This window comes from Camelus bactrianus, chromosome 21, assembly GCF_048773025.1.
Source record: "Camelus bactrianus isolate YW-2024 breed Bactrian camel chromosome 21, ASM4877302v1, whole genome shotgun sequence".
Classification (NCBI taxonomy): domain Eukaryota; kingdom Metazoa; phylum Chordata; class Mammalia; order Artiodactyla; family Camelidae; genus Camelus; species Camelus bactrianus.
Window position 1 is genome coordinate 26,471,912 of NC_133559.1, and position 23,649 is coordinate 26,495,560.

Below are 23,649 nucleotides of genomic sequence, written 5' to 3' on the forward strand. Positions count from 1 at the left end.
GAAAATCATGTTAAGGCAGCCTTTTTGAGAGCATTGGCATCCTTCTTCCAGAATAACTGAAGCATCCAATTAGAGGAAAGATTAGTAAATCAACCAGTCACTCACATGCATTTCATTATAATAAATTGTTGGAGTGTCAAGACAAGCTTGAGCAAATTGTGCTTGGAGTATAGTCAGGGAAGCCTTTGTAGGCGCTTTGAGGACGAAAAACAGTAGCATAAAACATGAAGTGTGCCGACATAGATAACTGTCTATGTGGGGACTGTCTTGGTAATTGGAAAGAAGTAGCAGGTCTCTAAAATCCAGGCCCATCTCCAGACAGGACTTGACCATTAGCATGGTCAATATCTAGTTCTATTTTCATGACTCCTTCTGAGAGAGAAAAAATTCCTGCAACTTGCCTTTCCCAGCCATTCAGGGGCCGGTCAACCCAGGAACTGGTCTTGCGTGGCCTCTCCTTTGTTAGAAACATGATCATGGCAGTCCCTTCCAGCCTTGACATCTTCTGTGTCTGATGATAAATGAGTGGCACGGGTGTTCAGAGGGGGAGACATCATCATGATGTATTAGTCAGGGTTCTCCAGAGAAAGAGCCAACATGATGTGTGTTTATATATAGAGAGAAAAATTTATTTTAAGGAATTGGCTCACAGTATCATGGAGGCTTGTTAAGTCCAAAGTCTGCAGGGTAGCCTGGCAGGCTTGAGACCCAGGGAAGAGTTGCAGCTGAAATCCAAAGGCAGTCAGCTGGCAGAGTTCCTTCTTGCTCAGGGGAGATCAGTCTTTTTTCTATTAAGACCTACAACTGATTGGATGTGGCCCACCACACCATGGAGGGCGATCAGCTTTATATGAAGCCCACCGATTTAAATGTTAATCTTATCCCCAAAAAATCATCACAAAAACATCAAGAATAATGTTTGATCTAGTACCTGGGCACCATGGCTCAGCCAAGTTGGTACATAAAATTAACCATCACACATGATATCCATACACAGGTAAGGGCTAATGACTAGGATTCAAAGGCAGGCATGTTAAGAAGAAAGATTCTGGAAATGAAGGCAGGAGGGCCACATGAGGTGGATGGGGTGGGAAGCCTGGAAGTCTTACAAGCGGATAGTGGGAGGCAGAGCTGGAGAAGAATGCAGAGAGGAATGTGGAAGGCCTGTATTTTTACCCCAAAGACTGTGAACTTGATGCTATGCCCCCTTGAGGGATGGTGTGATGACACTATGCTCCAGGAGGACCAATTGATAAGAGGCCACCGCAGGGGTGCAGTGTGAGTGATAAAGAAGTGATAACTGAGAGAAATGATGTGAATCCCAGCCACTTAGCTGTAGATTGGTGGGGTAGCACTGCAGGGAAAGTAAGGGAGGAATATGGTCCTTACTTATGTGGCCTTGGATAGGAAACAGCCTGTGGGCCTGGGTCGATTTGCATAGTGGTTTGGGCTACCTTGCTCCAGGGGCCCTGGTGTGAGATTTATGCAGGTGTTTTCTTGAGCCGAGCAGGACTTGACCACCAGCCACAGTGTCTCCCAGAGCAGAGGCTGATGGTGACGTGAAGACTCTTCCTGGCACAGTAATTGTCGTCACAGTTTTCAGGACCAGGGCGTGTGTGAGGGGCTGGGGCGGTGGGGAGCAGGCAGGTACAGGAACGGGTGTTGGAACAGACAAGACGGAGAGTCCAAGGAGAAACCCCTGTGTCACTCTGTCTAAATTTTGTCCAAGCAAGAAGACAGCAGGAATGCCTAGAAACCCTGACTGCAGGTCCCCCACAATCTCCATAGAGACTTAAAACATGCTGTTCCCGTTAAACCTTTATAACAAATACAGTTTTGCACAATTCAGCAGATGCCCATGATGGCCAGGCTCACTTCTCCTAAACACACACACACAGACAAGGACTTTGTTATCATCCTCTGTGTAATCCCAAGTTTAATAATGTTTCATCCTTACTCAGGGTGAGCCGGGCAACAGAGGGAAAGCCAAAAGTAAAGAAGGTCGTATTCATCTTGTTTGGCACTGTGTTCAGGATCAGCACAGGCTTGTAAGCGACTCTGCTTTGCTGCCTGACTCCCGAGGAACCTGATTTGGGGCACCTTTGGGTTGTAGTTCCACAGAGCATCGTGGGAAACAGCACCCCAGGGTGGAGGGGTAGGGCTGGTACGTGCCCGGGGAGGAGTCTGTCCCTTCCTCCTCTCCTGCTGCCCGTGACCATTCTCCTCCTGCCTCCCCATCAGAGATGGGCGGAAAAGCACAGCTCTGGACCCGAGGATGACCTTGGCCTGCAAAGACAACCTCCAGAACGGGAACACGAGTGACTCTTCCAGCGGGGAGTCCAGCAGCGGGCAGTGGCCGAAGCGGGGCGCCTCCCCATCCCACGTCCGCTTTGAGGATGAGTCCGCGCGCGACGCCGAGTCCCGCTACCTGGAGCGGCTGCAGCAGCGCCAGCGCCAGGTGCTGAGCTCCGCGCTGCAGCCGGCGGACCAGGGCCCGCTGCGCTCCAAGCCCGACCTCGCCGACTACATCCACGGGGGCTGCCGGCACCGGGGTGCGGGCGCGGGGACTCTCCACCCTCTGCTGGGCGGACTGGAGCCCAGGGGCCTCCCCGCGCCGCCGACCGCTCGGGTCAGCGAGAGGAGGTGCCGCGCTTGCGGCCACCGCGTCACCCCCGACCCGCGAGTCCGCCTGGAGTGCGAAGCTGCCTGCAGCACGGAGGGGGCATTGGCGCAGCCCCGCAGCTCTCGGGGCCTGAGCGCCCCGCTCCGGCTCCTCCTCGCCGAACCCCGGCTCCGCACCGAGTCGATCCGGGAGACACACATCGGCGAGCAGGAGCGCCCCGAGGAGGTGGACTCCGCCCTGGACAGCACGGACACCTCGGACAGCTGCAGGACGGACAGTGAGGAGGCCGGGAGCGCCCAGCCCAGCAGGGCCCGCGGCAGCAGCCCCCGTCCGCGGGGCTGCAGGCCTCGAGGAGGCCACAGGTTGTTCCGCAAGGCTGACACGGAGCCGCCCCGGAGCCCTCAGGCCCCACACTACCTGCCTGGTCTGGAGCCCCTGGAGGTGTCAGATGAGGTGGCAGGAGGCACGGGACACATGCTTGAGGGGACTGTGCTCCCCAGGGAAGATGAGTTCTCAAAGCCTTCTGTCCAGGACTCCAGGAGGGCTTCCCCGGGGCCCCAGGGGCAGCCTGGGCCAGGGCTGGAGAATCACTGGGCTCACCCCCTGGATTCCCTCGCTCTGCACAGGAGAGCCCGTGCCATCGCCTCTGCGAGGAAACTGGGATCCTCGGGGTCCGGCAGACACACTCCAGCTACAGAAATTCAGGAGTCTCTGGGAACTGTCTCCCCACAACAGAGCCATGAAGAGCCCTCTGCCTCCCACCAGGCCCAGCAGCCAGCTGCGTCCCTCTCCCCTGAAGGCTGGGTGCCAACCCCTCCCGCCTCAAAGAAAACCACCTCACCCGTGTCTCACAGGAAGGCAGCCTTGGCTGGGCTCCACAGGCCGGGTGACCAGGGAGAGCCTGTGGACATCCCTCTGCCTCCTTCAAGAAGTGTAGCTCCCAGGACCTGTGAGGTCACCCCTCCACAGCCCCAGCCCCGCAGCCTCCACATCAGGCACCCACTGCTGGCCCTGTCCACCAACAACTGCAATAACAGTGCACCCCAGGGGCTGCCGGAGCCCTGGGGAGGAGCCAGCCCTGCGGAGGGGAAGGGCGCCTGCAGCCAGGAGCCCGCAGCATCCCTGGAGGACTGCAGAGATGGTAAGGGATTACCCCAGGGCTCGGGCGGTCCTAGAACAGAGCCCCAGGCCAGTCTGTGGTCCGCTGGGCACTCAGTCTTCACTTACCGTTCATCTTGATAGACGATGTAGCCACACACCGTTCCTTGCAGCCCCAAGAGCAGCAGCAGGTGTTGGGGAAACTGGGGGCTGGGGGTCTGTGGGCTGGTACGGGATTCAACACTAGCCTAGAGGTGGATTAGCCAACTTCCCTTCCCCTCCAGTGGAGGCAGAGCAGCTGGGGAGGCAGTGGTGATGCCCTCTGACTGCTGGGAACCCTGAGGTGTTCTGTGGCTGCTGTTACCCCTGACAGAGCGGGAAGAGGCAGCAGCTCCAGGATGTGCTGTTTGCTTAGAGCAGCAAATGCCAAATGATCCCATGGCTGAGGTCCTCCTCCTTCAGCATCTTCATTTCATTCATTCACTCATCCATTCATTCATGCAGTATTGACTGAGCACCCCTCGCATGCCAGGCACCATCCCAGGCCCTGTGGTGGACGCAGAAGTGAATTAATTCAGCGGGAATCCTGCCCTTGAGACCTTCTGTGGCCAGGTAGACGTGCTCTCCAGAGGGCACGGTGACCAGCGGGCGGAGCTCCTACAGGAGTGCTGGGGTGGTTCTCTGGCGTCTCCGCCCTCCCAGACCCCCGACCCTGCCGGGCAGGCTGCTGAAGGAAGGAGGGTATCACCTCTGCCCTTGGAAGGGGTCCTCATATCATGGGCAGATCCTGGGCGTCAGCAGCCTTAGGCTCTGATCCCCGTGTGGTGATCTGAGGTGAGCAACTCGACCACTCACTCTTAGGCCCACCGCACACACACATAGCCTTGCCTTTACGTGCCCATGGCTCTGGTGGCCCCAGGGCTGGGATGGCTTGGGAGGGATCCAGGGCTTGGAAACAGTGGAGAAGGCAAGGGCAGAGAGATGACAGGCCACAGTGACCTTACTGAGGATGCGGGCGCCAAGCGCCCACCCCGCCTCCACCCGCCCCACCTCCGGGCTTGCCGGCCAACCCCTCCAGTGCACACAGAGACGAACACTTTCTCTCTCCCTCCCCTGCTCACATGATCGAACCTCGGGGAGCAGGCCCCACCCTGAGCTCCTCCTGCCTGTGCCAAGGTGTGGTTTCCTTCCCTCGGGTGGGCTCCAGGCTGGCTGCTGGCTTCCCTACCAGCTTCCTGTGGGGCTTCTATTCTGAGAGCTGCTGACCTTTCTGGGCAGCCTGGCCATCACCTCCTCGAGGCCTGGAGCAGAGGGCCATGTGAGGCTCCTCCTCTCATTAGCCAGGAAGTCCTGGGCTCCTCAGGTAACCCCTCTGTGTGCCAGTCTCCTCTGCTGTAACCTGAGAGTAATAATAGAACCCATCTCCTAGGAACCCCTGAAATAATCTCTGTAGAGGGTTTAGCTCATTGCGTGGAATATCATAGATGCTCAAAAAACAGTGTGAGCTGCTAGACATCACAGTTGACAAGATTCTGGTTCTTGTTCCAGGGACACAGTTCCCCCGCCCCGAGTATCTCTTGGAATAGGGGGGCCATGACTTACCACAGGCGCCCCCTCACTTCCCAGATAGGTATTACTCATCTGCTGTGTACCAGGCGCTGTGCTGGGGGTGACTGGCTTGCAGCACTAAACAGGACCCCACCCCTGCTTCATGTGTGTCTCTCCACTGTCCCCGCTGCTCTCCTGGGGCCCCCGCCTCTCTCCATCTCCCTCTGGCTCTCTTGCCTCTGTCGCTGGGAAGGTCTCCCTGCACTGTGACCCGTGGGGATGGGTCGGTGACATGCGAGGGATGCTGTGGTTGTTGCAGGAGGACCCCAGGGCTGTCTCCACTCAGCAGCTGTTGGCACCATCAGCTCCGTGGGCATCAGCTTCTCCCTGGGCTCAGAGGAGCTGGGGTCCAGCCAGGAACCAGAGGGCGGCCTGCAGAGGACAGAGTCGAGTTCTGCAGGACAGGTGTCATCCCGGTGAGTGATGGGAGCAAGAGCCCTGACCGCAGGAGGTGGGGGACCAGGACGCTGGGTGGGGAAGGAGACCCCCTGGAGTGGTAGCATGATAACCTCACTGCTCCCAGGTTCTCAGAGGGCTCCTAGACCATGTGCAAGCGTGACACCCTAACATGCCTTCCCCAGCCCTCTTCAGTCTAGTGCGCATGGTTATTCTCTCACCCAGCATTCACTGAACGGCCTGGAGCTCCGGGCGCTGTGCTGGGCACAGCTGCGCAGACAGCCCCCACCCTCAGGGTGCTCCCAGGATGGGCTCTCCGTCTGGGGGGACTTGCTCCTGACTCTGGGCTGGGAAACAGCCCAGCATTCGCATTTCCAGGCTCTCCTTCAGTCCTGAGGGTCTGTGTCCTTGCTCTGGAGCCTCAGAGCCTTGGTGAGCTGATGCTCTGGCCAGGCCTGCTCTTCTCTACAATGTGCCATTCCTGGTGACGTGTGGCCCCACACTTCACATGCCACTGAAGCCAGATCTCCACCCCAGGCCAGGTGTGCTCCCCAAGAACTCCAGATTTGTGCATCCAGTTCCCCCGACATCTCCACTAGGCTGCCTGAGGCCTAATGGAACTGGATCATTCCCAACAAAAGCTGCTTCCCTGGGTCCCCCCGCCTCCCCAACCCCCTGCAAACATACCGCACCCCACTATCCACACAGTGCTCACACCTTAGTCCAGGCATCATCTTGGCTGTTTCCTCCCCTTCTCTCCTACCCTCATCCACTGGCAAGACCCCTCTGGCTCCTGCAGCCACCCTGACGTCATTTCTCCTGGTCTAAGTGAGTTCCTTCTTCCTGTGCAAATCTAAGAGCACCTACCGGCTGTCTGCCTTCCCTCCTGCTCCTACAGTTCCTTCTCCGTGTGACAGTCCAAGGTATCTTTTAAAACCTTAATTCAATAATGTCATTTCTCCTGCTGAAACCCCCCAATGGTTTTCCCCCTCACTTTGAATAGGATTCAAACTGCTTACTACCTTGGCTTACAGAGCTCAGTGTAATCTGGCCTCGGCCCACCTCTGCGACCCCATCTGGGCCCTCCTTCCCGCTTGCTCACTTTGTCCAAGTCCAAAGGGCCCGGCCCCGTTACGTCCTTGAACCCACCACACACCGAGCCTCTTCCTGCCCAGAGCTGTGGTTTCCGCCGTTCGCTCCCCCTGGAACTCTCACCTCCGGGTGTGGCAGGACCGGCTCCTTCCTGCCATCGAGCTCTTGGTTTAAATGTCTTCTTCCCTGGCCACCCTGTCACTCTCTGCTTCACCCTGCTTATCAGTCACTGGTGGGTTTTCTCCTCTGTTTACCGGTCTGTTGTTTATAAGCTCCTGAGAGTAAGGACCTTGTCTGTTGTGTTTACCACGTACCCCAGCTGTTTGCACCTGCCCTGTGCCCGCAGGAGGCCTAGAGCTGGCTCTGAAGAGACACTGGATGAGTGGATGATTGGGTGACACCGAAGGTGAGCTTCTCCCTGAAAGCTGCCAGACAGGGCACCCTGCAGGAGTCCGCTCAGCCTTTTTGCAGGCTGGCTGTCACTTCCACCATGAGGCATTGGTGCTGGTCTGTCTGGGGCCCACAGGATCCTAAGGTGCCCTTCGCCCTGGCCTCCCCCAGCTGCCTCCCGACCACCTCATGTCCACCTTTTCATTTCAGAACACCGCCAGGGGCCAGTGCGGGGCCCGGCCCGCCCTCAGCTGCCCCTTCGGACAGGAACAAGAAAAGCAGTGTCAGCACCACCTCCGCCCTGGGGCTGAAGAAGTTCTTCTTGGCCCTGAGTCAGGGCCCTCGGCCCAAGATGGGCAAGTCCCGCAGCTACAGCGTGGAGCAGCTGCAGCCCCCTGCGCCTGGCCCGGCTTCACACAGCAGCACCCCTGCAGTGAAGAGAGCCCCGTCGTTACAGTCCCTGCATCTGGTGAGTCCCAAGGCCCCAGCCAGGGGCGTGTGAGGCCAGTGGGGGTGTGGCCATCGTCAGAACGAGAGGTGAAAGGAGCCAGGGCGGAGAGAGAGGAGCTGGCGTCCTCTCGGCCGATGCTGAGACGTGGACTCCCTGGACTGGGGGGTGGGCAGCGCCCACACTTCTGTTCCTCCACCCTGCTGTCCCAGCCTGGGCTCACCTAGACAGCGCCCCCGCCACCTTCCCCTCACTCTGCCACCTCTGCCAAGTCCTGGCATCCACTGCCTGATCATTCTGGAACCTTCTCCGTGGCCACAGCAACTGTTAGTCTAGCACAAATCACTTCACTCCTGGGTCACCTCAGCGGCCTGCTGACTGGCATCCCTGCCCTGTCTTTCTCCATGTGGCTTCCAGGGTGGTCCTTCTGATGTGCAAATCTGGCCTTGCCACCCCCTTGTTAAACATCTGCCCTTGCCCCTCATCGCTCTCAAGATGAAGTTCGGGCCACTCAACATTGCCAGAGGGTTTCCGTGATCTGACTGCTCATCATTCTCCTGACACAGGGTCCCAGCTGTCCTCAACCTTCCAGCTCTGGAATCATGCCACACAGCCTGACTTTGAACCTTCCCCTGAGCTGTTCTTCCCGCCCTCCCCACCTGCTCCTGTCTGCTCATCCATCAACACTAAGGCATCGCCTCCTCCAGGAAGCCGCTTCCCACCCTTCCCTGGGCTGAGCTGGGGGCTTCTGCTCCGTGTTCCCTTCTCAGCCTACGCTCCCCTCCTTCCTGGAACATGTCACGTGGTCTTTTATTTGATTTCTGTCTGTCTCCCCTCAGTGAAATGTCTGTTCTTTGAGGGAACATCTTTACACTCCCGGAGGGCAGTACGATGATTAGTGTAGGAGACAGACAGCAGACAGAAACACAGTGAGTGAAGGGGAGAGCGAGTGAGTGAGTGAACGCAGGGCAGCCTGCTCAAGCTCCCCCTCCCGCGTGCCGACCAGCGGCAAACCAGCAGCGGCGCCTGCCTCTCAGCTAGGTCTCTGAAAGGGCAGCTCTGGGCCAGGTGTTCCCAGGTGTTGTGTTTGTTCTAACCTTCCCTGCCCCCTCCCGCCGGGCAGAACGCAGAGGACGATCTGTGGTCTGGGGCAGTGGAGCCTTTTCCAGGCTGAAGCGGGGAAGAGGACACAAGCTGAATGAAAATGCCCTTGGTTGTCTTGCACCACGTCCAGTGTAAATATTTGCTGGATAAATGAATGCAGGACAAAAAACAAAAGCAGAGCGGTATCAAGCTGGGGACAACAAGCTAGTGACATTGTGCTCCAGGAATTCACTCTTCTCATGAAGCTAGATTTGTCCCTGGAGTGTCTGAGCGGGGGCCTGGATGTATGGCCATTGGAGCTGCAATCTCTGTAAACCCAAAGGGGGTGACAGCCCATTAGTGTGGCAGAGGGGTCCTCGGCCGTGTGAGCTGAGTGGGCAGCGGGAGAAAGTGAGCTGGCCGAGACAGGTGGGAGCCAGCGCAGGGAGGACTGAGCAGCAGAAAGACTAGTTCAGGAACTGAGAACAGAACCTAAAAGAAGCATCCGTCTTGCCCAGAAATATTCACGACGTGTCTCAGGGTGACCCACTTCCTGTTGACTGTTGTGCTGCTGAGTGTGTGCGTGAGAGGGTGGAGGGGCGCCTCACTGGCTTGGTTTTCCTTTGCCCTCCTGGGTGGGCAGCGACCCCAGTCTCACGCCCACCATGCTGGATGTGGCTCTTTGACTTTTGCGCCTGCATCTGGAATGTACCTCCCTTCTCCCCTCCCCTCTTTCCCTAGTGACCCCCAGCTTGTCTTTCTGGTCTGAGTTAAACGTGACTTCTCCCAGGATGCCCTCCTGAACTCTGACGCAAGGTCAGGGCGCCCTCTTACCTTCCTGATAATCTGTCTTCTGAGAGCACGGACTCCCCATATGATAAATGTGTGCAGTCTTTGTTTAAAAGTCCACCTCTCCCTGCCTCCGCCTCCACCACCCCCACCCCACCACCACCCTCAGAATGGCCGCCTCACTGGGTCAGTTTCTAGAACACAGATCTGACCTTATAACTTGTCTGACTGACATCGCTCAGTGGTTCTCCAGCAGGTCACATAAAGTCCTCCTAGGTCTGGCCCTTGGCTCCAGCCTGTCTCCCATCACCTCTGCAGCCCAGCCACCCAGACCATAAGTATGTTCCAGAAGGTCCGATGCTTTCTCTTGGCTCTCCCTGTCTGTGCATATGCTGTTTCTTCTGCCTGGAGCACCCACCTCCGTCTTCACCTGAAGGGCTCATGCTCTAGGCTGTGCCTAGGTAGCAGCTCCTCCAGTGTCCCAGCGCCTCCTGAGCTGGGTCTCTGTCTCTGCTTCCTGCACACCAGCGGCCGTGCTTCTAGCCTAGTGCTTACGACATGCATTCAGGGCTTTGGACCTACCTGTGCTCACCCCACCCCCATAACTGCATGAACGCCTTGAAGGACTTTTGTCTTGTCCATCTTTTTATGCACAATCTTTTAAGGTACATACTTAGATAAAAAATGTTTAACTTTGGCAGTCATAAAAGGGATACTAAAGAATCAAAATGTTTAAGATTTTAACTCTAAAATTGTATATATTATTCTGTAATTAATTTGATTTTACCTTTTTTCTTAATCAGTGAGATAGATTTTATTAATCAATGAGATAATTAGTGTTACTGTATTCAACTGTTATTTCAGCCAAAAAAATTTTTTTTTTAATTTGAAATTTCAGAATGCCTACGTAGGCCCATTTCCTTATGTAAGTTATGGTTATTCCTGGTAAGAATTTTGAAGTAATGACAAAAGCTTACGCTGTGCCCTTCTTAGCAGGCTCTCAGGTTCACGGTCTCCATCTGGTCTCTGTCAGCCCCTTGCTGGCTGGCTTCTCTCACCTGCAATATTTGGCCTTTCCCACCAGGTGTCACCCTCTCGCCAACATCGGAAAGCTGCCTCCTTTCAGAGCCTCCAGTCTCTGCTGAGTGGCAAAGTAGACCGGTCCAACCTCTACCTGGTGGGGGAGCCAGGGGACCACAGAGCAGCCGGCAGGTAAGAGCAGACAAGTGGTTTAGGGGGTAAACCCAGAGCACGGACGGTGACGCTATAAGCTGGACTCCCTGCCTTAGCAGCACGGCCCCGAGTAGGGTCCCTTTAAAGAGAAAGTGAGGCTCCCTGTGCCTTAGGTTGCCTCTTAGAGCCCAAACCTCAGTGCCCTTGCCCCGTGCAGCGGAGCTCTGAGAGGGGTGGGGTTTCTGGAAGGGGTAGAGTTGGAAGGTTTGATTCTTGCGTCCCTATGATGACATCTTGAAATCAGAATGTTTCAGAGCGCTTCCCTAGCCCAGCTAAAGATCTGACTACAGATCCGTAGGCAGGACCCCCAAAGAGGCCCTTGACCTGTGACCCTGCCTAGAGAAATCCACCCCATGAGGAGACCGTCCAGGCTAGCCACTCTTACCTGGGGCTCCATGGAGGGGCTTCAGAGTGTCCATTAACCCCTGGAAATTTTAGATAAAATCATAGCTTTCTCCAGAGTCTCAAAGAGATCTCTGCACCTAAAGATTAAAAACCACTGCTCTGAGGGGTGGGAGCTCCTGGGTCTGCAGCAGGCAGCTGTGGGACCCCAGGCTCAGCCCCAGCTAGTGGCCTCAGTCGTCTTTCAGCCAGGGAGGGGCTGGGCCCCGGCGCCGGCCGCCCTGCCCTCACTCTCTGGCCCCTCGCAGGCCAGCCAAGGCGCCGCCCCGGCGTGCCCTCAGCGTGGAGGACGTGAGTGCCCCGGGCCTGGCTCGCACTGTGGGCCGCGTGCTGGAGGTGTTCCCGGATGGCACAAGCCAGCTGCAGCTTCAGCGCTCCCCGGAGGGCACTTTCGGCTTCTGTGTGGCCTCTGGGAACGGGCGCCGGGACTCAGGTAGGCCCCCTGCCCTTTCTGGCTCCACAGCCCTGGGGCCTTAGCAAACCACAGCAGTGCCTTCTGGCTGTGGTCGTTTCCTGTCTTTAGCTGAGCAACAGGGCTCGGAACTCAGGGAGCCTCGGTGAAAGGACTGGAATTCTCCCCTGGAGTGGGTAGAGATGGCAGGCTTGCCCCACTGTCCCTCTGCTGCCTGCTGACATCCTGAAATCAGAATCTTGATGCCACCTTTTCATTGCAGATCGAGAGAGATTGTGTTTATCTGGTTCCCTTCCTCTAGCTGCAGAGAAGTCCGGGCTCGTGGACCATCTTGCCTGTCTATGCATCCAGGCCCCTCCCCCAGGGCCGGCTCCTGCCAGTGATGTTCACACAGATCACATGGATCCTGGCTCCCTGTGCTTGGCTGGGCGGCCCACTGGGTCTTGATTCAGCAGTGGCAGGATCAGGGAGGGGCTCTGGACATCCTTCTGCCAGTTCTCTGGCCAGTTCTCAGCCCTGCCCCATGAATCTTTCAGGGCAAAACGACCTCCCCAGGCCCTTACCCAAGGTCTGTGGGCCAGAAGCCATTGCAGGGCGAGGGACCCTGAAACATACTTCTCAGATAAGATGAGTAGGGGTGGGAAGGAAGGGAGAGAGAGGAGGAAGAGAGAAAGGGAGAGACATACAGGAAGACAGGCTCAGCAGCTGCCCTCCCTGGGCTCTATGCAGAGGGTTTATTTAGTCTTTGCTTTGCTCTCGGGGGTCAGAATTGTTTAGCTGGCAAAACTTTGCCTGCTGTCAGAGTTGCAGACCACAGGGGCTTCTTGCACGTTCCGTCATTCATTTTTCAACAATATACATTGATGACCTACTAGGTGCTGTAGATACTGGGGATAGAGCAGTACCTGGAACAGACAAAATCCTCCTTCTCAGGAGTGAGGGAGCTGGACTCTATCTACAAATATATATATGTATATAAACACATATATTACATGTTATGTGTATATATTTATATATTTTGTGTTATAAATATACTTATATGTTACGTGTTATAATGTATAACACATAATATATAAATTATGCATTCCCCACTGCATTCTTTTGGGTTTTCTCAGGTAGTGAAATGCACTGACAAACAAGCAAACAAAGCAGGCTGAGGGCCAAGGGCAGCGCATATGGGAGCACCGGTGGGCAAAGCACGGTCCAGGCACAGGGAACGGCCAGTGCAGGGGCCCTGAGGGCGGGGAGTGAGCTCGGCCCAGGGGAGGACCTGCACGGAGGTCAAGCTGGACAGAGAGGGGCAAGGGGGAGAGATGGAGCTGAGGTCAGGAAGGCCGGAATGGGGGAGAGACTAAGCAGAGTGCTTTGGCTTTCTTGCCAGTGAGACGGGAGCCCCAGGGGCTTTGGAGCGGAGGCTACCTGCTCTGATATAACGCTTTTAACAGGGTTCCTGGCTGTGCTGTTGAGAGTAGACCCTAGTGGGATGAAGGCAGAACCAGTTTGAAGGCTGTTTCAGTGGTCCAGGAAAGACATGGTGGTGGCAGCTTAGATTGGGGTGGCTGTGGGGATGGTGAGAAGTGCCCGGATTCTGGTTGACTTGAAGGCAGTTTTCACTGTTTGCTGATGGACTTTACACGAGTGTGAGAGGAAGGGAGGACAGGTTTCTCCCCACTCTGGCCCTCAGGACCTGTCTGTCCTTGCAGGGAGATGGCACTTGTGAACATATGCTGACTGTCACACAGCTGTTAGCCACTCTGCCCTTCCTTCAGCCTCCTCTCTCCTTAGGTGAGGGACACGGGCCCTCCGGGAGAGGCAGTGTGCAGGTAGAGTTAGACCGCAGAGCATGGTTTGCACTCCAGTGCCTCTGCTGGCTGTGTGACCTTGAGCAGGTTACTTACCCATTCTGAGCCTCAGTTCTCTAATCTGTAAAATGAAGCTAATGATACCCTACCTGGAAGAGTTATAAGGAACATTCTGTGACATACATAGGAAAGTTCCTGGCACTTTTTTCCCTTTCCTCTTCAGGAAAAGAATGTGTAGTTGGGGAGCAGAACCCCAGATGTGGACAGACATGATGTGTATCACCTGTCATTGTGAGATCATACCCAACCTGGCACTGAACTCTATCCCCCCATCCTTCCCCAAAGTCCCTTTAGGCCCCTTTACAGGCAGAGAGAGACTCTTCCCCCATCACCTTTCATGGAGCGCTGATGGGCAGGGCTCTCTAATGACCAAGAAAGAGCTTGGCCTGCTCCCCGGAGCGCCCCTCACCTGGGTTGGTGCGAGCTCTTCCCTGTCCTGCCCAAGTGGTGCCCTGCTCCTGCTGCCGCAGCTGGCTGTTGGATGTCACGCAGAGATTCCCACGCACATGGAACGTGGCTGGTGCTGGTGCCTCCTTGTCAGGGGCCAGCCTCCAGCAGCCAAGGGTCCCTCCTCCTGGGCCTCTGAGGGGCCGTCAGCTGGGGCTGGTTTGCATTCCTCACTGAAAGATGCTGGTGTTAATTTGCTGGCTGTCATATCTGGTTCCATACAAGGATGTGAGAACAGCAGGCTTCGCCTTCTGCTTCTAATTGAATACAACACAGAGATCATACATCCTTAACAAAGGCCGTTTCCAGCAGACAGTAAGAGCCTGCAGTAGCGGTCTCTCTGTCATATCTGTGTCGTGACTTTCAACTGTGGAACCTACCTCAGAGTCTCCCCAAAATGGCGGTATGACAGCGGTGTCTGGTCCTCCAGCTGCATTCTTTTGGGCTTTCTAGTCACTCCCACAGGGGTGTCCTGCTGTATGGCAGCTATATCTGCGGGTTTCCCCCCTCCCCTCCTTAACCTGCCTGTGGCCCACCGACACGCAGACAGGGCAGGCAAGCTGCTAAAACACCCAGAAAGAAGAGGGAAAGGTTAGGACAAGGGCTGAGATAAGAGCCTTGTGCAACCAAGATCGCAGCAGACCTTGTGCGGAGGGAGCCGGCCTTGCAGGAAAGACTCAGCTCTGTCAAGAAGCACCGAGGAGTTCCGCAACTCAGGCCTGGGAGGAGGCCTGGGAGCCCGCAGATCGCATTTGCTGTACTTAGAATTGCAGACCCGCAAGTGCCATGGAGGAAATTTCAATGCACTTTCAAACCTGAATTTCAGAGGTTGGGCTCTGAAAAGCTTGACTTCTGCTGGGGCCAGAAGTTCCTTCAGGGCTGGGTGGACAATAGACATGACTTCCCACTAGTCCAAGACATCTTAAAAGGCTTCAAGCCAGAAGCTGGGGAACCAGATGGGATGTCCTTTCTGGTCCCTTCTAAGGAAGCTGATTTTAGGAAGAGGAAGCAGAGAGTAATGTGCGGGCAGCTGCTTAATGTTTCTAATCAGCCAGCCAAGCCCGAGCTGGGGAGCAGCGAGGGTGTTTTAGGTGGCGCTAAGCTGCGGAGTGACTCCTACGGGTGCGGAGTCCCCACCCTGCGTCCTCCAGCGGCCCGGTCCTGTGCTCTGCACACCTGTGCTCACTCAGCACATCCGGGTCGGGGCGCCCAGCTTTCCCGGGAGGAGCCCGTGCCTCCCTTATCTCTCAGGTGGAAGCAGCTGAAGGGGAGGGGAGTTTGAAAGGTTTTAGCAGAAGTTGAGGCAAAAGGGGCTCCCTTAGCTGGACCATCCTGCACTGTGTGACCAGGGAGGCAGGGCACCCAGTCTAGCTGGCCCAAGGCCCCCAGATGTGAGTTCCTCGAATTGCACCTGGAAAAAAGGGAGAAGCCACTTCTTCCTAGGCTCAGTCTCCCTTAGCAACCCCCAGCCAGGCGGGGCCTCTTGGGGGCAGTGCGTGGGGAGAGGGTGTGTGTGAAGGAGGGAAAGTGAGCCACCACTTTAAATAGGGACTAGGAATTTTACATTTCCTGGACTTTTGCCCAGATGCCTCCTAATCTTAAGTGAGGAACCATACCCAAGGAAGGCTGAGGCCAGGGCTAGTCCTGGACAGCCCTGCGGGGCAAACCAGGTTTGGACTTGACCTCAGCCACGTTCGTTGCTGCAGCGATACGTTCCACCACCTGGCCACTTGGGAGCAGCAGCTGGGTCTTATTTGTGAGTCCCGCCTCTCACAGTGCCAGGCACATGGTAGGTCTTGGTCTTAATTTTGCAGCATTGTTTTCCTCCCTATTTTACTATCAAAGCTCATCTCAGGAAAAGGTAAGGTTAGCTCATTCACACTGGGGTGTCCGTGAATAACAGCAGCTTAAAGCATTATTTGTACTAGGGGCTTTTTAAAAGAGGGGACGGAGAAATGAAGTGGTACCATGGAGGCGGGCGCACTATGTGTATGCAGCCAGCCGTGGTTGTGATGTGGAATAACGAGGAGGGGTGTGTGTGTGTGTGTGTGTGTGTGTGTGTGTGTGTGTGTGTGTGTGTGTGTGTAGACCTGCCCTGCATGAGCATCTGCCTCCCCTGCCCCCAAACGTACCCACCTGGTCAGCATTCCACAGAGCTGCGTGTCTTTGATTTGGATTTCACGTGTCACGTGCTCCTGTTTTCCTTTGCAGGGTTCTACGTGCAGGAGATGGCTGACGAGAGCACCGCCAAGCTGTACTCGGGGCTGCTGGGGGTGGGGGACGAGATCCTCGAGGTGAATGGGGCCAAGGTTGCAGGGCTGGGCTTGGCTCACATTCAGGAGCTCCTGGCCCACGCGGAGAGTTTGTCAATCCGTGTGCTGAGGCAGAGGCCGGTCCCGAGGTGACCCGAAGGTATCTTTGCCTTTGCTATCACCCACTTGGAGACCTTGAACCACCCTGGGGAGGGGGGCTGGGAATGCACTACACAAAGCTGCTTTGTCTATTGAAAATGAATACGGTGGCGTGTGACCCCTGGGCTGTGACTGACCACCCTAGCAAGAGGGGAGGAGCCTGTGTGTGTATTTTGTTGAAGGGTGTTAGTTTATGCCGAACTGGGTAAAAAATCCACCCTGACCACACCTGAGGTTTTGTCAACCTCTTCCTACACCTTTGTTGGCAGCGGAGGAGAGAGATCCAGTGGGTCCTTCGGTTGGTCCCTGAGCATCGCCTCACCCCCAGGTCCCATCCACTCTGTCAGGGGCTCCTTCAGCCACCCCCTCCCCAACTCCAGAACCAAAGAAAGTGCTTGGCCATATTGGCCTCAGTCTCACTTCTCCCAGCTCCCATTTGGCACCTTTGCTATTTTCCCAGAAATGGGCAAAGCGTCCTGGGGTAACAGCCTGACAGCCATTGACCATATATTCCAAACCAAAAATTGGCATATGTGGTCTGGTGTTGAAAACATCTGGGAGATGTTAATCTGGTAGGCAGAATATTAAGAATTTCTGGGAAATCTTTGTGATATATACAAGTTTGAAGGAAAAAAAAATGAAACTGAGACCAATTTCAGGGAAGTGCAGCTGTGGCCAGTGGGTCTGGCCAGACCAGCCCCGCCCCACCCCCGCCTCTGCCCAGAGCAAGGCTGGAGCTGCCGCAGCCTGGCCGTGAGGACCTCTGTCCTCCTTCTCCCGTGACCTCGGACATGGGCTGCAGCTGGTGCCAGGCTGTCCCCAGCCACAGGCTCTCCGCCCCAACTCCCTGACGGCAGCTGTGGGTGGGCCGATGGCAGGACATGAGCAGGGGGATGGGCTGTCCTGTCTGGGCACTTCACTGCCCTAAGGGTTGGGACTCTGGGAATAGATGGCCGTGTGTCAGTCTTAAATTATTAAAAAAAAAAAAAAAAAGAAGAAGCTGAAACTTCTGCCACTCTGAGGTGCTACATTCTGGGCTGCATGCTCACTGGACCTTCACTTGCCTGGCATGGGCCAGGGCGGGGGGGGGGGTAAGAGGACACAGGCGCAGCAGTGGGCTGTGCTGGGCATGCCTAGAGGGGGACTGGGCAGGGCTAGGGAGGCCCCTGGGGTTGGGGTGACAGCCAGGGTTGATGCAGAGGCCGCCAGAGATGATCCCCTGCTGGGAGAGGAGCCCTGGGCAAGGTGCATTTAGGAGCAGGAGACAGAAGGGAGCTAAGCGGCCTTGGATAGGAGCGGCGGGGGTGGGGGAGGGGGGGAGTGGGCAGTCCAGAGCTGCTTTATAACTGGCTGGGTGCAGGCTGTGGTCAAAACACAGCAGAATCAAGTTAAAATGAGTGTCTTGGCAGCTCTCAGCGGGCAAGGTCACTGAAGGAGGCACGTGGTCTGAAGGAACGGTGATGGAGGAGGAGACAGGCAATCCCATGGAGGGTGTGTGTTCAGTGTTCTCCCCTTCTAGGACCTTCTCAGCAGGAGCCAGTTAAAACCCCTCTTTACTGTCCCCAGAGGCTGGGGGGTAGGGGGCTCCCAGAGTCCCCAGCACTGCAGGATGGGGAGCCTGGGCCCACCTGGGGTTGGGGTGAAGGGGGGGTGAGGAGGCTCTGGCAGGTGAGTAGAGCGGTCAGGGGAACAAGTGCTTAGGTCTTCAGGGTGTTAAGAGGGCACTGGGACACCTCAGAGACCAACCTGGGGTCCCCAAAGCATAAAAATGTCCCCATAGCAGAAACTGCAGGAGTGAAGAAACCCTGGCAGCCCCTGTACCCCGGCTTATGGCCTTGTGGTCATAAAACTTTAGGGAAACTTCATGTTGAAAAACACTTCTAGGGACATTTCTGTTTTCTCTGTCTGGCGAGGATAAGGAGGCTCACAGGCCTTTCCGGCCCAAGCTGGGAAGAAGTGGACATGGGGGCAGGGTGGGCTGGGACCGGGCAGGGAAAGGTCTCTAAGGAGTACTGAGCCGCTGGCTGCTTCCGTTACCGGCCAGGTGTGGGGCCAGGTTCCTGACACATCTTATTTCATCCTTAAAATAGTTCTGCCAGGGATGTCTTGTTTATTGTCTTCATTTACACAGATGGAGAACCAAGTTCAGAGGTAATGACGGCGTTCAGACTCAGCCCTGACTTGGGGCCCACTCTTCCCATGGCAGCCCCCTCCCCCCCCTCCCTCCCCTACCCCCCCCCCCCCCATGCCAGAAAAGATTTGATGGAAAAGGGAGGGAGGGAGGGAGGCACTCGGGGCTGGTGTGAAGCAGCTCTGCCTTGCTCTGATTCCAAAGAGGCAGAAGGCGCTCCTTCCTGATGCTGGACCCAGACTTGAATGGGTGGGAAGGGACAGTTGTGGGACACAGGACGGGCCGGTCAGTGACACGGTGACATGCGTTGGTAAAAGAATTTACCAGAGATGAAGGAGGAGAATAGAAAAGGAGTTTATTAGTTTGTGCTGCCGTAGACAACAGCAGGCCACACAGATGAGCAGTGCCCACATGCGCACCGAGGGCCAGGTGTTGGGGTCTTTTATGAGATAGGGTCACAAGGTGCCTGATCAGCTTGTGCACAAGTCTCTGATTGGTTGTAGGTGATATAAGAAGTTTAGGGGGTCCATGAAGGGTGGTGGGGTTTATAACTGATAAGGTGGGCTGAGACAAGCCAGCCTGAGCGACTGTGAGATTAGGCATTGCCTAGGACTAACAGTTTGTTAGAGAAACACACCCAGTAAAGAATGCACTTTATCTGTTGAGGGATCACAGGCAGACATCTGAGATCCCAGGAATGGGGGGACGGTGGACTTTGAAGGATGTCAGTTGGCCCCAGAGAGACTGGTTTGGCCAGCCTCCTGTCTGACCTCCATCTGCTCTGCCTGGGGAACTGCTGATCCGGAAAGCTAGGCCCCATCAACCACGCCTCCCACGGGATCATCAGAACCTCTTACAACCTAGTGTGCTAACTAGGAGCCAGGCCACGGTCCCGCTCCTGCCCGAGCCCAGGGCGATGAGAAAGACCCACCCAACCTCTCTGGCGCAGCGGTATGGGGAGACACTCAAACACCGCCACCTGGCCTGGTGGTGCCACAAGAGGAGGCACCTGGCTGGCCAGCCTGAGTGATCAGTAATCAGCTGGGGGAGGCGGGCTTATGCGGGGGGAGGGGGGGGGAGTGCGCCCGCGCAGGGTTTTGTAAATCCAGGAGGAACTTACAGGAAGGTAAGGGAAAGGACGTTCAGGCACAGAAAATAAACAGCATGTGCGCAGGTACGGGTTTCTGCGGAGTCCGCCCTCTGTCCCTGCGGTGGCAGTGTATGGTACACGACTTGTCCAGGCCTCGCTTCCCACAGGTAGGCACCTGGCACTGCGACTGTACGAGACAAAGTGGCAGCAACTTTGGCCTCAGGCCTGTCAATGTCCTTAAGATGACGGGAGCGGGGTGGGGTCGGGGGGGACGGCGGGTTCAGAATCCCTGGGTCCTGCGCTCGCTGGGCAGGCTTTGGGAGGGAGGGCGCCGAGCGACTCCCGACGCCGATTTTGGCTTTTTCTCAAGAACGCCTCATGGAGGGGGGTGGGGGGCAGGTTGCAGGTGAGAGCCCGTCTCCGCAGGGCGAGGCCGGCTGCCCCCGGCCAGAGGACCGAGGTCTGTCGCGGACCAACCGCCCGGTGCCCACCGTGCCCTCCCTGCGACGTTACTTTGTTCCTCGGGTGTCGCCCGCGGGTCAGGTCGGCCGAGCGGGGCTCCGCGCGGGCTGCGCCCTCCCCGCCCTTCGGCGGCCCCGGGGGTCTCGCCGCGTCGGCAGGGGGCTGGGGCTGCGCTGCGCGCCCGCCCGCCCTCCTCAGTCTCCGCGCGGCCGGGTCATCGCCTCTGCGGGGCCGGGGATGGGGCTGGAGCCTGCAGTTTGACGGGGGCTGGGTTTGGGGGGCGGTTACACGCTACCCAACCCGCGCTCACAGACGCTCGGCTAGGCGCCCGAGGCCGGGAGGAAGACGACCTTCACCTTAGCCTCGAGGAACGCACGGCAGGGGGCGGGGGAGACCGCGCGCCGAGCGGGGCGGGGGGACGAGCTGGGGCCGGTGGGAGGGAAACGAGGCGACGCGGGGGCCCAGGAATGGGGACCCGGGGTGTGCAGTGTCCGAAGGGCTCTCGCTTGTAGGAACCGCAGGCACCGCTCGAATTTTGAAAACCAAGGTGAACGCAGGAATTCAGGGACGTGCAGTCGCTATGAAGTCTCCCACCTTGCTCTGCCTGCTCCTCGCTAAGGTCACAATCCTGAACCCTTGCAAGGGAGGGACTAATCTTGGGGTTACAGACTAGTGTTACCTGAAAACTGGGTTCGACTCTTGGTGGGTGTGGATACAACCAAGCCAAAGAGCAGGTGGAGGAAGGATTACTTGAAGCAAGTGAAGAGAAACCTGGGGATCTTTCCCCAAACCATGTCTCCCCGGAACAGCAAAACTCGGTAAGTTTTAAGCTGAGGGTACATGCGTATTCAGAAAGGGCTTGAGCACAGGAAGATTTGACCTAGAAGTGGGGCAAAGGTTGACAGAGTCCCAGTCTTGGAGTCAAGAGTCAACATCATTGTTGTCCGCCACCTGGGTGGGAGCCTTAGTTCCTGAGGAACTCTGAAGTATTAACGTATATCCCTTGAGGATGGACTAGGACTCTGTTTATCACTGCACTGTTGTCTGTCTTTTCTCTGTTCTTGCATTCCTTTGTTCCCTTAAGATCACTGATGACTGAGACATGTTCAAGGGCAGGCATTGTGGCTTAGATCCCTAAATGGCTTAAGTTAAAATGGGTTCTCCTCTGTCGAGAAAGCCATTCCTGGTTCTTTCTCCAGGGACGCCCTCCACCCCCTAACCTATTACACTAAGAGCCTGAGACTCAGGTTAAGTTACTAAGGTTTTAACAAGCTTAGGTCACATAGCACGTAATTACTGGAGGCAGGATTTGAACCTGGCCCTCTGAGACTCCATCCTCCTGGGACCTTGTGGGGCCCACCTACTTGGGAGGTTCTTGACCACCGGCCCCCTCCCTGCACGGGCCCCGGGGCTGCCCTGACCTTCACCAGTGTGGGCATCAGGGCGCTTGGCATTGGTTTTCCTTCAGGGGAAGGGAGCGGGTGGTGTCACCTCCCCGCTGCGGGGAGAGGGGAATAGGGGAGGCAGATCGTTTTCCAGAACAGTATTTCTGAATTGCAGGCACAACCCACTAGTGGGTCACAATATCTATCTTTTAAAGAAAGACTCAGCATTAAAAAATAAAATAGCGGTGCCTCGCACAAGGTAAAGGTAGATTTTGTGTGGGAAACACTTCTTACAGATGTGTGTGTCCTGAGGTGGGGTTTTTTTTTTCTGTTTTTTCCCCAGGGAGGTGGTAATTAGTTTTATCTTTTTTTTTAATGGAGGTACTGGGGACTGAACCTAGGACCACTGAGGGAACAAGCCCTGGGGCTACGGCTGGGAGGCTGCAGGCCCCTCCACCCTGCCGAATGGAAGCTGCTAAAACCTGGCCTGCGGGCTGGGGAGTGTTCCTGGCCTCTGGGGAAAAAGGCATCCTTGCTCCTGATACAGGAAAAATGAATATGGGGCGAGAGGATGGCCCTGTCCCAGATCTCAGGAATTCAAGAGTGAGCCACAGTTGAGTAAAGGTAGATTTATTCAGAGAGATACATACTCTGCAGGTTGTTTCAGAAGGCAAGAGAAAGGGCACGAGGTGTCGGGGTTGGGTGCTTAAAGTAAAAGTAGATACACACTCCGTAGACAGAGTGTGGGCCATCTTACTCAGAAGGGAGAGCAGCCACCAGGTGTGGAGGTTTATTTTTATGGGCTAAGTAACTTCATATGCTAACAAGTGGGAAGATTAGTCCAACTACTTTGGGGAAGGGGCTGGCATTCCCAGGAATTGGGCCATCACCACTCACCCTTTGACCTTTTATGGTTAAACTCAGAACTGTCACAGTACCTGTGGGAGGCCATTACCATGCTGATATATTACAGTGAGCCAATGATGAAGCTCAAGGTCTACTAGAAGTCAAATCTCCCGCCATCTTGGGCCTAGTCCATCCTCAAGTACCTGTGGGAGGCCATTACCATGCTGATATATTACAGTGAGCCAATGATGAAGCTCAAGGTCTACTAGAAGTCAAATCTCCCGCCATCTTGGGCCTCAAGTCCTACTCAGAGTTGAATTTTCCACCACCTTGGTGTCAACTGCAATTTCTTCAATGGCTGTGCCCTGCCCCCTTCCTTCCTGTCTCACTCCTACATCTGTGTCATCAAGAGGAGATCTGTCCCTTGAGGTGGAGGGCAGTGACAGGACCAGACTTCCTGGTCCCTCAAGCTGGCCTCTGGCCACGGGATCCCCACGTGGGCATTTACTGGCAGGAACTTCAGTTGTTGGTTCTCCCATTCTGCCAAGTCCAAACTCTATGCATTCACTTATCCACCCATTTATTTAGCTTATTTGTGCGCCTTTGTTGGAGCGACTTTCCCCTTGTTCGCCCACAGACCCCTGGCAGCCTTCGGAAATATTACAGGTGCTCGCCCTGGGAAGCATTCCATGACACCTGCGTGCTGACTGTGGCCCCCTTACCTCCTAATGAATCTGGTACCCAGGGCTCTGCATTGTGGTTCTTTCCCCATAGAATTACTTGTTTATCCTCCGTCAAACTTACCTGGCCCACCTGCCCAACCCACTTCCCACCCCAAATCCCCAGGCCGGTTCTGGAGCTATTGAAAAGGCCAGGCTGCCACCTGATCCCCTGCCATCCCGCCCTCCCCATCATCCTCTCTGAAGTTTTCCTTTATCGTATGGAGCCAGAGCACCTGCTCAGAAATGGCAACAGCCCTCCTTGGCAAGCAGCTCTGCCCAGCTCCCTCAAGCTGTGGGTTTGGCCAGGTCAGAGTGCTGGGCTGGAGGAAGGGGCTGCTGGGATTGGCTCTGACACTCTGCCCGCAGAGCCAGGCCTTAACAGCTGCCCTGCCAGGCCTGGAGGGTATCCGGGCTCTCCTGTGGCTGCCGGGCTGCCTGCTGGGCCTGCCTTTGTCTTGTCCTTCCGCAATCTGGATTCAGGCCCCAACTTCCAGTGTGAAGCTACCCACAGGGGTCTGGCCAGATGCCGGCACCGGGGAGAGGCCGGCCCTGCCCTTGGGATGCCCACATCCCCAGAGTGGAGGCGCTACAGCTGTGCAGAGACAAACCAGTGTGCCAAGGGCTACAGTGGGAGCTCCGGGCAGGAGGCCCCACTGCACCTGGTGAGCAGAGAGGCTTCCCAAAAGAGCCAGCCCCAGGCTCGCCGCCTCCATCCAGCT

At 56.2% G+C, this 23,649-nt stretch overlaps 1 protein-coding gene and 1 long non-coding RNA gene across 6 annotated transcripts in view; both read left to right on the forward strand.

Annotated features, from left to right (window-relative positions):
- The window catches only part of KIAA1614 (KIAA1614 ortholog), a 36,820-nt gene extending 19,514 nt beyond the window's left edge, over positions 1-17,306 (forward strand). For all 5 annotated transcript variants that reach the window (XM_010954931.3, XM_045516629.2, XM_045516631.2 and 2 more), the window contains 6 exons: positions 2,242-3,764; positions 5,589-5,745; positions 7,418-7,676; positions 10,612-10,739; positions 11,411-11,595; positions 16,095-17,306. In XM_010954931.3, coding sequence (XP_010953233.3) covers positions 2,242-3,764; positions 5,589-5,745; positions 7,418-7,676; positions 10,612-10,739; positions 11,411-11,595; positions 16,095-16,288 — 2,446 coding nt within the window. In that variant the 3' untranslated portion in view covers positions 16,289-17,306. The remainder of the gene's footprint in view (positions 1-2,241; positions 3,765-5,588; positions 5,746-7,417; positions 7,677-10,611; positions 10,740-11,410; positions 11,596-16,094) is intronic.
- Positions 17,307-20,362: 3,056 nt separating this feature from the next.
- Positions 20,363-22,003, forward strand: LOC141574391 (uncharacterized). The gene is made up of 2 exons (XR_012501418.1): positions 20,363-20,795; positions 21,744-22,003. It is a non-coding gene; the product is annotated as an uncharacterized LOC141574391 (long non-coding RNA).
- The last annotated feature ends 1,646 nt before the right edge of the window (positions 22,004-23,649 follow it).